Here is an 18,182-nt window from a genome sequence, read left to right on the forward strand (position 1 = left end):
CCAACTCACCACCAGGTGGTGATCAGTTGACAGCTCAGCCCCTCTCTTCACCCGAGTGTCCAAGACATATGGTCGAAGGTCAGAAGAAACGACTACAAAGTCGATCATCGACCTCCGACCTAGGGTGTCCTGGTGCCAAGTGCACTGATGGACACCCTTATGCATGAACATGGTGTTCGTTATGGACAAACCGCGACTAGCACAGAAATCAATAACAACTCACTGCTCGGGTTCAGATCAGGGAGGCCGTTCCTCCCAATCACGCCCCTCCAGGTGTCACTGTTGCTACCCACGTGGGCGTTAAAGTCCGCCAGTAGAACGGCAGAGTCCCCAGTGGGAGCGCTTTCCAGCACGCCCTCCAGGGACTCCAAGAAGGCCGGGTACTCTACACTGCCACTAGGCGCATAAGCACAAACGACAGTGAGAGACCATTCCCTGACCCGAAGGCGCAAGGAGATGACCCTCTCATTCACCGGGGTAGACTCCAACACATGGCGGCTAAACTGGGGGGCTATTAATAAGCCCACACCCGCCCGCCGCCTCTCACCCTGGGCAACGCCAGAATAGTGGAGAGTCCACCCTTCGTCGAGAAGAGTGGTTCCAGAACCCAAGCTGTGAGTGGAAGTGAGCCCGACTATATCTAGACGGTATCTCTCAACTTCCCGCACCAGCTCAGGCTCCTTCCCCGCCAGTGAGGTGACATTCCAAGTCCCAAAAACCAGAGTTGGCGCCCGAGGTTTGGGTCGGCCAGGCACTCGGCCCCGACCACCGCCCAGATCACAATGCACCGGCCCCTTACGGTCTCTCCGGCAGGTGGTGAGCCCACCGAAGAGCGGCTCCACGTCATGGCTTCGGGCTGAGCCCGGCCAGGCCCTGTGGGCATAGACCTGGCCACCAGGCGCTCGCATGCGACCCCCCCCCCCCCCCAGGCCTGGATCCAGGGTGGGGCCCCGGTGACCCCATACCGGGCGGGGTAAACGAAAGCCTTGATTTTTGCTTCCTAAGGGGTTTTTGAACCGCGCTTTGTCTCGGGGTAAACGAAAGCCTTGATTTTTGCTTCATAAGGGGTTTTTGAACCGCGCTTTGTCTCGTCTGTTATCCAGGACCTGTTTGCCATGGGAGACCCTACCAGGGGCATATAGCCCCAGACAACATAGCTCCTGGACTCATTCAGGCACTCAAACCCCTCCACCACGGTAAGGTGGCAGTTCATGGAGGGGTGTATAAAGAACTTGTAACTCAAAATTCAAAAGTATAAATCCTTCGACTATTAGAAGCATAAGAAGCAGGACAACTAAAGGATTAAGTCACAAACAGGTTTGCCTGCAGTGTTTGTTTGTGTGTTTCTGTCTGTAGCTTGGTGTCCCATTCTCTGTGTAGTTTTTCTAGCCTGGTGTTAGAAATTGATTGCAGGATGGGCTTTGCACTTCCGTGACCCTGAGAAAGACAAGTGGTTTATGAAACAGTTTGAGTTAGTATGTTTGTGAGAAGCAGCAGCACAAAACAGAAGAGGTGAATTTTTCTTTATTGGCTTCTATATACTTCCACACAAGTGCCAATTCATTGTAAGCGAAGGGTTTCCAACTCCACCAACAAGAAAGAAGGACTGTAGAAGAGGTACCTTTTCTGAAGGAAAGCTTAACATTAATGAAGTGTATCAGATTGAGTTCCACCATGCATTAGGTCCAGTTTTATCTGTCCCCTTTATTCCAGGTGTAATCTTATTTCTGTGACAAGCTTTCTTTTATTTTCTTTGCAATGCAATCATGCTGTTTTTGGTATTATTTATTAGTACAGTATTTTTTGGTTCCATGCTTTTCTACTTTTCTTTCTGCCATTTCATTCCCATGTGGCCATCTTCCCTGCATCACTGGCTGCATTTATGTTTTACCAGAGAAGCAACGCACTGGAATTTACTGGCAGATACCCTTGAAACATTAAATAAAGGTATGTTCTAACAGGTATTACAGTAGCTTGACAAAAGTGATTAAAGTTGTCTGTCCAGTGAAAAGTAATACAGAAGTAGTTAATTCTAAAGTGATTAGAGAAAACCTGATGAAGAAAACTAGTCTGGAGATATACTGGACTTGAACATCTGCAGTATCAATCTGTGCACACTGCCTGGATCTCTGCAATGATCTGCTGCTTGTTGTTCTTCACGTTCAGACTAGAGATGGAGAGAACCTCCTCAATCTTTTTCCTATCGTATGGAAGTTGAAACGTTTTGTAATTGTTCCTCCACTCCTCGAGGTTGTCTGAGAGAGACACAGAAGAAAAATGTCATATAATGGAAGAAAAACTGGAAACGAGAACATACATAAATGGTTTATCAGCAGGAACATGCTGGCTTTACAGCTCTGCTGAAGGTGATGTGTTAAAACAGAAGTAGGGATGAAAAAGCTTATATTGCAAAAATGTACTTTCATTACGATGACAGCTTGCAATTCAACCACTTCTTTGCACATCACTGTTACTCATGAAATCCATAAATTAGGACCAGACCTCCACAGCTGACAGTGTTGAAGAGCGGAATGTGGATGACGATGGGTGCTTTTTCTCCATCTTTGAACACATAGAAGTCTTTAGGTTTGTCTTCCTCTCCTGCTGGAATGACCACAGTGGGGAATGGTACTCCGGCCTCTTTACAGTAATCTGCTGCTTGCCTGATTGTCTGGGGAAGTTACAGACGTGACATGGTGATTACAACTTTCACCAAAATATGAAATCCATTCAAGTCTGTCATTCTAATGAAAGAACTGCTCAGTGTTAGCACACTGGTTTCACCAACTCATAGTACCTGGAAGGGATCATCGCTGCTGAAGTCGAAGGAGAGAATGAGGTCCACCTTCCTCTCCGGCCGTAAGGCAGCCACATAGGGAGAGTTCAACAGGAGTCCTGCATCCATCAGGTATCGCTTCTCATCTGACACCAATGCAACTGGGGACCCTGAAGACACGTGAAGTCCAAGAGTATTTTGCTGACCATCAAACTGCCTCCATTATAATGGGACTTGAAGCCCAAATGGTGTTCCTCATGGGACAGACAAGCCAGTCAGACCTTAGAGTTAATTATTACAGATAATCTTAGAGATATATAGATAATCTTACAGATAGTTACAACTATATTTCCTGAGAGCTGAATGTAGAGCTGAATGTGAATTAGGCAGGTCTGGGGTTTGAGTCCTGCCTGGGGTGTCTTGCAGCGGATTGGCGTCCTATTCGGGGTGTGTCCCCTCCCCCTCCAGCCTTGTGCCCTGTGCTCTGGTTCATTGGGACCGCTTGGGACAAGTGGTTGTAGACATTGTGTGTGTGTGTGTGTGTGTGTGTGTGTGTGTGTGTGTGTGTGAATTAATCTCACTCAATTTTTTTATTTCTGAAATCAGATTTGTGCAAAGGGACCTGAATACACCAGAAGAACACACACACACACAAGCAAACTTGCCTTCTACAGAATAGTTGTGTAGAAAGTTGAATTTGGTGCCCCAGGTCCAGCTACATAGCGCTACGATGGTTTTCGTTATTATTTTTGCAGCTGTGTTGAGGAGAAAATGCAAAATCTTGCCAACACATTCCAATATTTTACATTATTAATCACAATATTTATGATTTCTGAATCTGAAGGAAACATACAAAATCATTCCAAATATTGTACTACAGTTAAATTGGAGCTCTGGTTAAAACTAGGGCAAATATGAGAGAAGTACTTTTTTAAATACCTTTATGCATATGCAAATATATTAAATATAGAACTGTTTTGCTTGGTTGCAGTATGTTGAAATATCTGATGCAATACATAATTTTATAGACAAAAACAGTGATGGCAGTGCTTACTTTTGCTTAAAGAACCAAACCAGTCCTCAAGGGAATTGCAGATTTCAATGGAAAGATCTGAAATATATTTCAGTCTCAGCTCTGGGCTCAAGTTCGTCCACGCATGTTTCAGCAGTAATTCCACACTGGGAACCATCAGGCGGTTCTGCACTGAAAAATTAAGAATTCATTTTGTTAAGCAGTGTACGTTCAGCCTTGAAGTTCTCTCTTGTCATGAGAACGCCACTCTGTCACCTCTCTTTCTGTAAAGAACCTCAGTGTGAGACACTGGTTGAATCTTTCAACTATAAATCACTTCTTACACTTCTTATGTCCTACATCTGTTGCTTATATCTTTACCACATAAGATCTACCCCTTTCTCATTGAATATACCACTCAACAATTTCTTCAGGCCTTTTTCTGCCCACACTGGACAACTGAACTTCAGTCACTCGGAACAGCTCTCTTTTGGACCCACTTCTCTCCTGATCTCTTACCTGCTCAATACATTTGCATCACACCACCTGTATCTGGTGGTCTCACACTAACTGTGCAGACAATGATGGGTCTGTGTCAATAGCTCATCGGCTGTTGTGAAATGTACTTTTTTCCTCTAAATTGTACTTTGCTTTTGAGGAAAAATAAATATGATGAAAAAATGTCAATGAAAAGATGTCATGTAAATCTGACTTTACTATGTAAACTGTGTAAAAAATCTTTTGCTTAACTTTCATTCTCAGAGCAGCTTCTTCTTTTATAATTTGTTGTCTGTTTCCCCGTGATGGGGGGCGTGGTGGTGCAGTGGGTTGGAGCGTGTTCTGCTTTCTAGTGGGTCTGGGGTTCAAGTCCCACTTGGGGTGCCTTGTGATAGACTGGTGTCCCATCCTGGGTGTGTCCCCTCCAGCCTTATGCCCTGTGTTGCCAGGTTAGGCTCTGGCTCCCCACGACCCTGTATGGGACAAGCGGTTCAGATGGTGTGTGTGTGTGTTGCCCCTGTAGTCATTTTGTTTAATCCTGGCAATCACGCCTCACCTTGAACTTTCATCAATCATAACAATTGTTGTCATAAGAAATTTCATACTGTTAAAAAATGTACAATTACAAATGACCTTGGACAAAGACCATGACTGTAAACCAAGTGCGATGTAATGGAACTGAAAAAAATACATACAATAGTACTATGTTCGTGTATGTGTGTATGTATATGTGTGTGTCTATGTGTGCTTTTAAAAAAAAATGACAGATTTACACATTTCACTCTTCCACTGCACCTGGTTGTTCTTTCAGATGATCCAGTAGCAGAGAGCAGCCATGATCATCATCATCATATTTGTCATACAGCTGAATAAGATGATTCAGTATCTGATGTACAGGATCTTCATGGGGAGTTCATGAAAAAAAGGAGTGAGTTATAGAGAGAGAGCTACTCAGGACTGGGATGAATGTGGAAAGCACTGAGTGATAACAGCTCACCCACATTCGCAGCACTCTGTTCACTGGTCATCACTGAAAAAATTTCTGAGAAAAAGAAGTGACATTAATTCACTTTCAGTAGACTGTCCATTATAGATTTGGAGTTCAAAGTAAAATTTTAAGAAAGTGTTCCCAATAAGTACAAGAAATATTGACAAAATGGGAAAACCCAGATCAATGTAGCAGCAAAACTTAAGATTTGATGATTATGAGCTCAAATAAAGAGATATTTTTCAAATACTTTTGATCCAGTTCCAGAGCCATTTTTCTATTTCTGTTTTGTTGTTTTCCACATCTGCAAGGGCACTGCCGCATAGTCCTGCATGGAGACAGTCACCACGGTTTACTCAGATTGCTGTTGCAGTTTTTCTGCAATAATTCAGAGAAAGACGGCAAATAGGACCTTGCAGATACAGCATGTCCTTTTCCTCAGTCTGTTTCTTTACGATTCCTTCCTCAAACTGGCTCCCGAAGAGGGACGTGGTCACATAGGCACCCACATGGGTGTATCCAGCTTCATGAGGGCTGACCTCAAACCAGGGGTCTGCAAGACAGGAATTCAATGGTTTGAAGCCCCTCCAAGACAAATCAAAATGTCACAATTCATCTATTGCCGTAGAGAAGAATGAGGGGTTTCCTTGAATTTTGTAAACACAAATAAAAAATACAACACTGCATTTATTCATTTAGCAGACAATTTTCTCCAAAGAAAGTTACAATGATTTATCCATTTTTACACTGGGGGAATTTAGGGTAAATACTTTGTTTACACATACTACAGTAAATGGTGGGATTTGAACCTGTAACTTCTAAACCCAAAGACAGCACCTCAGCCCACTATATTACTAATGCCCTTTATCTGTGTCTCCCTGTTAATACATTCTCCCTATGATAGTTCAGTGTGGTCATATTTATACTAATAAAAAGTACACCAAGCTCTCGACTAAATGCTCTTAAGCATACAAATCAGTTGAAACTAATAAATTACAAAACCAGTTTTAGCAGATAAAAGCAATACATGGGGACTGTTAGACCCAGGGGCTGGACACCAGAGGTGGGACCCAAGTGCAGGGTCGTTTATGTGGAAGCTCGAGGAGCAAAGCAATACTCGTGGTCGGGGATAGGCTTGGATCTGGAATCGAGGTGCGAACGTTGCTCCAAGGGGTGATCCTAAGTCGTGATCAGCGAGGTGAGGTAGAGGTCGAAACTGTAGAAAGCAGGACTCGGGGACAGGGATGAGGAAGCAAGGTAAGGGAAATGCAAGGCAAAGGTTGGGCAAGGTGAGGGTAAAGCTGAAGAACGCAGGTGGGACGGTTGTCTCATACAAGATTCCGTGATCTGACAGTGGTGGACCGGGAGCCTTTATACCCTGCCCTGCTGACTACGACCAGGTGCTTATGTCTGGTGTGCGGTTGTGGGTGACAGAGACACAAGAACAAGAATGCCTAGACCTAGACACCAAAACGGTAATATCATGAGAGCAGAGGTTTTGTCTGTTCAGATATTGTACACACATGTTTTCTGATGGTCTTCTTTCATTCCCTTGTCAATGGCTGTGTAGATGGGATATGGGTTTGTTGTGTCTCTGTCTTTCTGCTCTGAGAGATGGTGTCTATCTATCTAAAGGGAAAAAACATTTTGTCAGAACAATGTATCACATCTAATATTAATTTTCTTTCACACATTAAAAGTAACTTAAAGATAAAGCAATTGTCCAGTCACGCAAGCTGTTTTTTCTTTAAGTCACTGACCTTTTTCACAGTACGATAAACAACAGTCGCAGCCCAAAAATCAGTCAGTGAGTAATTCTCATCTTCTACAGCTTCATTTAGCCAGTCCAACATTTCTGATATATTGAATTCTCCATCTGAGAGTCTCTCCATAAGCTTGTCCTTGTTAGTGGGTACTTTCAAAGACCAGCAGGGATCTTCATACAGTGATGCCATACACCTGACATGAATACAAAAATAAACTGACATTATTTACTACTCATTATTGTATTTGAGGGGGGACGCAGTGGGTTGGACCAGGTCCTGCTCTCCGGTGGGTCTGGGGTTCGAGTCCTGCTTGGGGTGCCTTGCGACGGACTGGCGTCCCGTCCTGGGTGTGTCCCCTCCCCCTCCGGCCTTACGCCCTGAGTTGCCGGGTTAGGCTCCGGTTCCCCGCGACCCCATATGGGACAAGCGGTTCAGAAAGTGTGTGTGTGTATTGTAATTGTTTTCAAAATATTTTGCCCATTTACCAGGTGGACCCTGACACTCCACACAGATAGGTGATGCTGTCCAGCAGTTTCTTCTCTGCCATCTGAGCCAAAGAGCCCAGCAGTCCCACCACGGCCCTTTCACCTCCTCCTGAGCCCAGGACAGCAATGACAGGGACATGTTCCTGCAGGAGTGAGTGTGGGACAAGAAGAAAAGTCAAGACTGAGGGAGTTCGGTCAAATATCAAGTTTCTATTGACTTTCTAATCTCCTTAAATCACTAACCAGTCAAGAAAGAAGGGACACCGAGGTCACAGCCTTTACTGAAATACAGTAGTACAGTTAGAGGTGGAGAAAATCAGTGCTATTAAGGTGACAGTAAAATGTCCTGCATATTTTAAAACTTGCACAGTGGTCTACATGTTTTGAAGTCTGTCTCAAAAAAATATCTACATGAAACATCTGCTTTATGTCGTCAACTCAAGACACAGAGGTTGAGAGGCTCAGGTTTGTGTGGAGTACATACCTGTTTATATTTAATCCCATTGTCCTTTAGACATTTTTCCACCACCGCTTGTCTCCCTTTAACATATTCCTCCTCCTTTGGATTGAGGGATTTAGACAAACGCACATTCTCACTAAGAGACAAAGAAAAAGCAGCAAACGGCAAATTTAGTGTAATTAGTTAGTGTAATTTCAAGAATTTTACACTTTTTAAATTTACACTGACACAAAGAAAAATAATTTTTCATGTACAGTACTATACAGTTTCAAAGGACTACCTTTGCACTGATGTAGCGTCCTTGCTCCTGTTCATCATCTGTAACTGCAACAAAAAAGTCAAAGTACAGCCATGAAAACTACCTTGCCATTTATTTTCTGATTTTCTAGTAATACAACTAATAAATATGGAACTTCTGTGAGTATGTATCTACAACTTCCATGGCTGTTATCAGTATTGAAATGAATTCTTAAGTAGTCTTAGGACAAATTTTTGTATCTAATGTAAGAAATATTTATTCCACTTACAACTGTGAGTAAAATTCTGAAAGCCTTTAGGCCTAATTGAGATTTTCCACTTAGAATCCATAAAGAAAGTATGATTTTGTCCAAGATAAAGTTTAATTTGTCAACTCATAATGGTTTATATTAGTCAATAAACACAAAATCATCTGTAAAACAATGAGAGACAGAAGCGACTAAAGTATTAATAAATATTCTTCTGAATGGATATGTTTAAAATCAGTGCTGTAACAAATAATGACATTATTGTGGAGGCAAAAAATATTGCTAGCACTTAGTTACTTTTATCATTTTATAGTTTCTTTAAATTTAGTTAATAATGGAAGAGAGCAGAAATACTTCACGAGATGGAATCTGTGTACCAAGAAAATGCAAATACATACAGACAAGATATTACATTTAATTAATAATACAAGTGGTTATATATGCCTTATATCTAGTAATAATTATGTATGTAATCAAGCAAATGATTTGTTAGTTTTATGAATTATAGAAGGATTGCAATTTACCATGCAGATTAGTTGTTGAATGTCTTGAGTGTTGTTCAAGAAACGCTGTAGTGTGGAAAAACCTGCTAATACTATTTTATACTACGGTAAGTTGCATGCCCCCTTAAAATATAAAATGAATTTTCCGGAAATGAAGCGTCCTTGAGAAGGAAGGGAAACTCATTACAGATAAGAAATAAAAGTTTCTTTTTCACAATTTACGCAACAATCCGAAAGGCCCCGCACATGTTTAAACAAAGATCAATAACTCCCAAAAAAAACTTTCTTGAGTTAATAAGGCTTCTAACACACTCGTGACCCTAATACCAGACAATTTCTCAGCATCCCTCTGTGTTTCACATATATTTTGTCCATTATTGCACAACGAGGAGGTGCAGTGGTGCAGTGGGTTGGACCATGGTCCTGCTCTCCCGTGGGTCTGGGGTTCGAGTCCTGCTGGGGGTGCCTTGTGACAGACTGGTGTCCCCTCCTGGGTGTGTCCCCTCCCCCTCTGGCCTTATGCCCTGTGTTACCGGGTAGGCTCTGTGACCCTATATGGGACGAGTGGTTCTGAAAATATGTGTGTGTGTATATTTCACAATGGTATAGTGTACATTACTGTTTTATAATTTATTTTCAGCAATAATTATGTATATTTCATTCATTCATTCATTCGTTCATTCATTCATTCAGTCCTTGTTAGAAACTGCTTGTTCAGTACAGACCTCAGAGTGGTGTGAGGTCTACAGTGGAAAGGATTGAGGCAAAGTACATCTTGGACAACAGTCCATTGCAGGACAATCACACACACACACACACACACACACACACACACACACACTCACAATTCATGTCAAACATGTCTGGAAAAGTCACAAAAGAAAGAAAGCGAAATTTACATGTATGCATTTAGTAGATGCTTTTATTCATTTTTATTCAAATTTATTTTTTATACCCAGAGTTGGATAAGTAGTTAGGAAAGGAGTTAATAACCTCTGTATGCTTTTAACGGGAAGGGAAGTCTGAAAGTGTTTTGCAATGTCTGTCCTTTGTATTGCACCACTGCACATCATTTAATCGCTGTTTCTTTCTCGTGAGAATTTCGAAGAGCCTTCACGGGGTATTCTGAGGACATCTCAGTTCTGCTTTCATTATCGGCCCAGTTTTTTTATCCTTTGACTGTGATCACAAGGGCACGAGCTGACTGGAACTGTCTTCATTCAACTTCTGAAGAAATCATTAACAAAATGTCTAGTTTGTCATATTGCTATAAACTTGTTTGCCATTATCACATGGACATGTAGATTGTGTTGAACTTAAGTGCAGAGTTTATTTACAGGGGCAGAATGTATTCGGTGATAAGTGCAGGTTCTCTGCTGTAGTGATATGGAGACTTGAAATTTGGGAGGCGCAACTGGAGCACTTGAAGGATGTGGGAACAGAAGACTTGGAGCCATGATGACTGGAGCACTTGGAGGATGTGGCTCATGTAACACTGTGGACCACTCTGGAAAGTTTATCTGGGATGAAGCCCTCATTGTCTTAACTTAAAATTCCCCTTAGAAGAAGCTTTAATTGTTCTGCCTAATTACTTTTGCAGCGTTTATATCTTTATGGGCTGCAGCACAAGGATTCACCTGTGTTCAACTCCCTAGTTATGACTTCTTACTTTTTGCCATGTCTCTTTTTCTTTCAATTGCTTCCTCATCCTTTTTTTTTAGCATTTTAGTGCTCCTTGCGGGGGTGTGCGGTGGCACGGTGGGTTTGACCGGGTCCTGCTCTCCGGTGGGTCTGGGGTTCGAGTCCCACTTGGGGTGCCTTGCGATGGACTGATGTCCTGTCCTGGATGTGTCCCCTCCCCTCCAGCCTTGCACCCTGTGTTACTGGGTTAGGCTCTGGCTCCCCGCGACCCTGTATGGGACAAGTGGTTTCAGAAAGTGTGCGTGCGTGCGCATGCGCTCCTTGTTTTGACCCCAGCTTGTCTAGGGGTTTAGAGCTGTAACATTTGAACACTGGCATCATGTGACAATCTTACCAGTTCACTTTTCTCTCAAGACACACAAAGTCACAGCGATCACAAAAGGCTTCAAAGCCGGGAAAAAACTGATTTATTTACGGTGAACACGAAACACACACAGGTTGAGCATAGCATGCCATGGCACGCCACTGCAACCCCCCCCTCAAAAGCATTTGCAATAAGCAAATAATTCACACAGGTTGAAATGAGCAAAATAATATTAAATGTCAAGCCAGGCAACAGGGCGCTTGTGCGTTCCATCATCTAGGTTTTAAACTTATCATAGTGGATCTGATTGGCTGTCGGTAAACGGTGACTTTATCACTAGTGAAGATTGACAGGAAAACAGTACAGACCAGTGACAAAATGGGTGTACCTGTACAGACACATACACACAAGGAGGTAACAGCTTGGGGCAGCTGGAGGCATAGTGGTTAGCATTACTGCCTTTGGACCCAAAGGTTATAGGTTTGATTCCCCCCCCCCTCTGGCTGTAGTACCTTTAAAGCAATGTAAATTTACTGTGACGCAAGATGCTGGAGACTTCTGGTGCGTGTCCTTTATTGTCACTCGACACAGACAGTGGATCGGTTCACGGGGAAGGGAGCTGAGGAAAGGGGAGAATTGGAAACTGGTACAGTGGGGGGGTCTTGAGTTGGGGTTGGGGTTGGGGTTGGGGTTGGGCAAGGTCGTCTGTGCTTCATTCTCTGAGTGGAGGTGTCTGGCATCCGTCTCTTTCTTTCACTATAGGACACAGGGTTTGAAATAGCAGTTGTTATTAGCCACGGGTGTGGCGAGTCCTTCCCTCTCCCGTCTTCCCGGGCGTGCCACGCTCCTCCATTGCCATTCACATGCCTCCATCTGGCAGGGGGAGTGACGGTTCTGCCCACGCTCACTCCTCCCCCCTCCCCACCGCAAGAGGAAGTCAGGGACCACCAGATTCCATCCCGGCCAGGTACCTCTGGGTTTGAGTCGTTCATCAAGTGCAGCCACTGCAGGGGTGTGTGGTCCATTCCATACAAAGTCTGAACTCTTGTTCCAGGAGGGAGAACTGGAGTGAGAGGACGGCTCATTTGACTGCAAGACATTCTTATTCAATTGTGTTGTACTTACCCTGCTGAAGAGCTAGCTTTCGGCTGATGTGCAGAACAGGTCAGTACTCCCCCCTTACCTCCTGGGAGAGGACCACCCCTAGGCCTTGATCAGATGCATCTGCCTGTGGGACAAAGGGGAGAGAGAAGCCAGGACAGGCCAGGACTGAGCCCCCACAAAGCATTGCCTTAATCCTCCAGAAGGCAGTCTGGCACTCCTCCGTCCGCTGAACCGAATCCGGGGCCCCTTGGCGAGTGAGATCTGACAGTGGGGCAGTCAAGGTGGAGAACCCTGGTATAAACCGACGGTAATAATTTGCCACCCCTAAGGAAGACCTCACCTGTCTTTTGGTCTTGGGAACCAGACAAGCCGCAATAGCTGCTGTTTTGTTGATTTGGAGCCAAATCTGCCCGTCCCTCAAGAGGAACCCCAGATACCGTACCTCACTCCTCCCAGTTGCACACTTTGCTGGGTTTGACACAAGGTCTGCCTCCCTCACGCACTGAAGGACTGCCCATAGGTGGGCCATGTGCTGCGGCCAGTCGGGGCTGTAAATGATGACATCATCCAGGTAGGCTGCGGCGTAGCTGGCATGGGGTTTGAGGACCCTGTTCGTAAGTCTCTGGAAGGTGGCTGGAGCCCCATGCAAATCAAACGGGAGTGTAACAAATTGATGTAAACCAAAAGGAGTGGAGAAAGCCGAGATTTTCTTGGATTCTGGTGACAAGGCAATCTACCAGTAGCCTTTGGTGAAGTCCAGTGTCAAATAAAAATGAGCAGTGCCCAGTCGTCCAGCAACTCGTCCATCTTGGGCATGGACTAGTCATCAAACTATGTGACTGCATTTGTCAGGGGCCAAATACGATGCTGTATGAAGGGTGTCCAGCCCAGCAGTGGGGAGAATACGTCAACAAACTCCTCCTGCAGCTGCTTCACTTCCGTATGTTGTTGGTCCGAGAGTCCCTACCCTAACACCATGGGGGAAAGGTCTGTGTCCAAGTCAAGCAGCTCCGGGCCCAGCTCATCCCGTACAGGGTCTCGCATGGCCAGCAAGGTGACCGGTATGTCTTGCCAACGTTTAAGGAGATTAAGGTGATAAATTTGCAAGGCATTGCCCCTGTCGGACTGGATGACCTTGTAGCCGACATCCCCTATTTGTTGTGTGACCACAAAAGGCCCTTGCCATTTGGTGAGCAATTTGGACTGCGAAGTGGGAAGCAACACGAGCTTATTGCCTGGGTGAAGTGGTGCAAACAGGTCCCGTTGTTGTAAGCATGTGCCTGCCTCTCCTGAGTCTGCTGTAGATGCTCCCGTGACAATCGGCCAAGAGCGCGCAATTGAGCCAGTAGGTCCAGAACATGTTGCACCTCATTTTTACTGGGGCTAGGCCCCACCTCCCAAACTTCCCGAATGATATCCAAGACCCCACATGGGAGCCATCCGTACAGCAGTTCAAAAGGGGAGAACCCTGTGGAGGCCTGGGCCGCCTCCCGTACAGCACACAACAGGGGGTCCAATAACAGATCCCAGTGACGGGGGTCCTAAGCAACAAATTTGGAGATCATATTTTTCAATGTTTAATTGAACCGTTCCGCCAAGCCATCTAAAAATGCTGATGCGAACGGGCTGAACCCCCAGGAGCTTATATAGGTTAGCAAGTGTGCGTGACAAATGTCATGCCCTGATCTGTGAGGATTTCTTTTGGGACACCCACCCTCGTGAATTTATTAAACAGCGCCTCCGCCATCGTGTGAGCCTACATATTCCGCAGGGGAACCGTCTTTGGATATCAGCAGGCATAATCAACAATTACTACCATGAACCGGAACCCTCGCGCGCTTCACTCCAAGGGCCCAACGAAGTCCGTTCCCACCCGGTCGAACGGGACCTCCAGGAGGGGAAGTGGATGTAGCGGTGTGCGTGGGATGGCGGGTGGATTTACAAGCTGGCATTCCGGACAAGCGGCGCACCGTCGGCAGGTATCCCCACAAATAGCCGGCTAAGAATACGTGCCTGTAACTGCCACAGTGTTTTGTCCTACCCGAGGTATCCTGCCATGGGGATAATATTGGAATGGAATAATATTCCGCATGGAATAATAATTCTTGGTGGCCCTGCGGCATTAACAACTGGAGTGTCTCTTCCATCATGCTAGGGTTGTGGTGCACCCTATAATAACAGTCATTAATAGCACAAAAGTACGGGTAGGCGGGGCACTCGGGCACCCTGTCCATCTTGACTGCCTGCTCAGGTGCATGTCAAACGGTGTCGTCTCCAGACTACTCAAGTGGAAAGTCACTCATCTCCTCGAACCACCATGTACCAGTCGAGGAGTCCAAAGAGCTGACCCCCGCCCGGGCTGCCAGTCCCAGCCATTGCTGAGAGACAACGGATCTCAGCTCCTTTCCAAGTCTTTTCCGCTTCAGCCTGCGCGAGACCCTTTCAAAGCCCTTCCAGTCAGTACCCAAAATCAGTGGAAAGGGAGGTCGCGGGGTGACAGCGGCCAGCACACTATACTTTCGGCTACAGAACTTAATCCTTGTAGCTAGATAGCTGCGCACGTCCCCGTGAACATACCAAACCTTCACCATGCAGCAACCATGCCATGTCCTCGACGGAACTAGGCTTTGTTGGACCATTGCTTGCTGACACCGTAAGTTCAACAAAGCCCAGCAGATACCTCCTCCAAACCTTACTGGAACTCAGTATCGTGGTGCTGGACCAAGAGCAGCGATGTCAGTGGCGTCCTCAGTGGGCCCAACAGCCTCAACATCCACCACAGGGCACTCCCGTTGGATGTGGCCGTGTTCCCCACACCGCCTATAGTCCGGTTCCTGCACTCTGACCGCCTGGGGGAGCCATCGAGCGAAAGAGAACGATGGAGCTAAGGGGAAGGAGTGAGGCAATTTCCGGGGCAAAGGGGCAGGGGCAAATGGTTGAAGATACCATAGCGGTTAAGGACTTGGGCAAAGGACAAGGACAAGATTGCTGGTTAGAGTCTTTCTTGGGGTTTTCTGGCTGTATTCATGATCTAAGTAGCCCAAGTAAAGTATTGAGCTTCCTAGTCACCATGTCCATTAAGTCCCACATTGGTTACAAATGACAACTCACCTGGAGCCAATCAGCATTTTTTGTCTAGATTCCACTTGGGCACACAAATACACGACCACAGACTTTCAGAGAACAAAATGTCAGATGAATGGCAAAATTTTAATTCTGTCCACATTTGAAAAGGGTCTTAAAACTCACCTCTTCCAGATTCATTTTGACCATGATCCCTTAAGTTCATGTAAGGTGTAAATGTTCATGCGCTACAACTTTAAGATTATGCCGGAATAAACCATTACACAGCTACTCCTGTAATGTAACATAAATGTATATATTGCTTAGAAGGTGATCAGGAATCGTGACTATTCGGATAAAGTTTTATGCAGCTACTCGTGTGATGAACATTGGTTCAGATGAGGGAAAAACCAAACTGCACTTAAGAATCACATGTCTGCAACTATGTCTCTCTTTCTGCTAATGTAATGTACGTATTGTATTTTCTATGAGATATACGTCACTTTGGAAAAAGCATCTGCTAAATTAATAAATGTAAATGAATAAATGTAAAATGCATAACACACACTGGAGTATATAGTTGTGGGTATATGAATAAGCATATTTGATCAAAGTGTTGGATTTATTATTTAACTTAATTAAGTGAGTAAAACCTGGATGTTGTTGGTTACTAATGTTTATTCACTTTTTTACATTACTAAGGCCCAGAAACTGTAACAATACTGTACTTAATTGTATTCTACTGCCACCAAGTGGTAAAGGTTTAAAGTTACACTGATACAGTAAAGTACAGTCAGACTCTACTCCTTGTGAACTTTACACCTCTAGGAGTCAAGTTACTCAAAGTAGGGTCAATATTCACACACACACACACACACACACACACACACACACACACACACACACACAGTCTGGAATTGCTTGTCCTGAGCAGGGTCACGGTGAGCTGGAGCCTAACCTGGCAACACAGGGCGCAAGGCTGAAAGGGGAAGGGGACATACCCAGGATAGGGCACCAGCCTGTCACAAGGCACCCAAAGCAGGACTCGAACCCCAGACCCACCGGAAAGCAGGCCCTGGACAAACTTTCTACACCACCACACCCCCCTGGGTCAATACTCAGTGTATCATTATTTACCTTTATCATTACTATTATTTATCTAACACCTTAATCAAATTTACATTAGATTAGATTTCATTTAGATTTAGATAAGCAACTTATTTTCTGTATTTGCAATAATTTACCCTTTCATACAGCAGGGAATTTTACTGCATCAATTTAGGGATGTACCTTTTGCAAGAGTAGTAGAGTAAAATTCACACCCAGAACCTACCAATTGCCAAGGGCACACACTCAGCTGTTGTGATAGTTGCTGCCCCTATATTGTAACTCTGTAAATTCCCATTCCATGTAAGCAATCTAAATTTCCACATATATTTACTCTGTTTCACAGCACTGATGCAGAGTACTTCAGTGTTTTCACTATACGAAAGACCTCAGCCCCTCTGTTCTAGAGATTGGCACAGTTCTGCAGTTAGTGTTGAAAGTTTTTGGGATACCAGTGAAGTTGCCAAAAGTTTAAAAAAAGATTGTAAACAATGTTGCACTACAGACCGCCTTCCTTTTTCATATCCATACTGTTGCCCCAAATTTGTTGTGTTACACTTACTCTTACTTTTATTTATCTTTATATTTTTTGAGGTTGGCATTTTAAAAGTCACTGTTGTTACTAAATACTTTTGTGTTATACAAATACTGTATGTATTCATGGATCTATGTGTGTATAAGTACCCATTATTAAGTTTCAAAATATATCAATGGCAAATTAAAAATGCAGATATAATCTAAACCCACAAATTAAAGGTGTAAGCAGTTGGGATCAATTCCTTAAATAAGAAATAACCTCCAATAACTTCAAATATTTCTTACTAACCATACATTATGAATAACCACTTTTCCAAGTCTGGGTCATGATTCTATGAAATTCTAATTATTTTTCACTGTAACACAAATTAATCACTATATAGTATATATGCTGTATATACAGAGCTGCTTGAAAGCACATGAACCCAAGGGATAATCATTATTCATGTAAAAAAATATTAAAATTAACTTATAAAATGAATAAATGGTTATGATTTACACCCGATTCTGCTTACCTACTTGGTTTAACCAATGCAATATGGGATTCACTTATTTTTGCACCTACATTACTTGCGTGTTTCAACTACACGCACGATTTCCTCGAAAGCAAAATATGGAACTGATCATTACACACCTATTATGCCACATGAGAAACACTGATTCTCATTAAATACCCATTTTGTGGTAAAATTAAGGGACACGGGGTTCACATACTTACAAGCAGCGCTGTATACAGTATATAATTTACAGCAATTAGAATGCGTCTCAATTGGCCTTTTCTGTAAAAGCAAACAGAATAATATCGTTTGTCAGATGCTATTGTGGACTGCATCAACTGCTGTGAAAACAGATAAAATGGGAAGAAGATCATGTGAGCACTTGAGAAAATCACTGCACTGCTCATCTGAGGAGGTTCCTGTGGTCGACTCCATGTGGACGAGGGAACCCTACAGGCTCTTTCTTCTTTTGCCGACTGCTCTAGAGAAGGCAGAGCACATGCGTGCCAAACCTTTCCTCGGCTCCTCCGACCTGCCCACCCATCCACCCACCCACCCACACTTGGCGTGGGCTTCAGACGCAGTTCTTGCTTCCCAGCAGAGCACAGAATGAAACGCTCTCGGCTGGATGGGGGCAGATTTCCCAAGATCAGTGCAGCTCCTCCAGTTGCACTGGTTATTATTGGTTACAGCAACACACATAAAGGCAGAACTGTGACCAACCTGGAGAAATGTTCAAAAAGACTTCATCGTGTGAAAGCAAATGGGTTTTAAATACATCTGAAAAAATCTTTTTGGTACAAGCGAGTAAAACATGATTTTTCTTTTGCCAGATATATGGCAGCGTGTCATACGGTTTATAGAAAAGTGTGTTT

General features: G+C 44.1%; 1 protein-coding gene and 1 long non-coding RNA gene across 2 annotated transcripts; both read right to left on the bottom strand.

Moving 5' to 3' along the window:
- Nucleotides 1-1,517: 1,517 nt before the first annotated feature.
- LOC114909785 (cytosolic phospholipase A2 gamma-like) lies at nucleotides 1,518-7,587 on the bottom strand. Its single transcript, XM_029249585.1, has 12 exons — nucleotides 7,526-7,587; nucleotides 7,035-7,233; nucleotides 6,798-6,903; nucleotides 5,687-5,827; nucleotides 5,525-5,602; nucleotides 5,284-5,328; nucleotides 5,082-5,186; nucleotides 3,831-3,980; nucleotides 3,442-3,531; nucleotides 2,798-2,946; nucleotides 2,503-2,671; nucleotides 1,518-2,255 (listed from the first exon to the last, which is right to left on the bottom strand). Exons 1-12 carry the CDS (start codon nucleotides 7,585-7,587, stop codon nucleotides 2,104-2,106), a joined length of 1,446 nt encoding a protein of 481 aa, XP_029105418.1. The 3' UTR covers nucleotides 1,518-2,103.
- Nucleotides 7,588-8,101: 514 nt separating this feature from the next.
- LOC114909786 (uncharacterized) lies at nucleotides 8,102-9,196 on the bottom strand. The gene is made up of 3 exons (XR_003797390.1): nucleotides 9,016-9,196; nucleotides 8,266-8,309; nucleotides 8,102-8,121 (listed from the first exon to the last, which is right to left on the bottom strand). It is a non-coding gene; the product is annotated as an uncharacterized LOC114909786 (long non-coding RNA).
- Nucleotides 9,197-18,182: the final 8,986 nt, after the last annotated feature.

Source organism: Scleropages formosus, unplaced genomic scaffold, assembly GCF_900964775.1.
Source record: "Scleropages formosus unplaced genomic scaffold, fSclFor1.1, whole genome shotgun sequence".
Lineage (NCBI taxonomy): Eukaryota > Metazoa > Chordata > Actinopteri > Osteoglossiformes > Osteoglossidae > Scleropages > Scleropages formosus.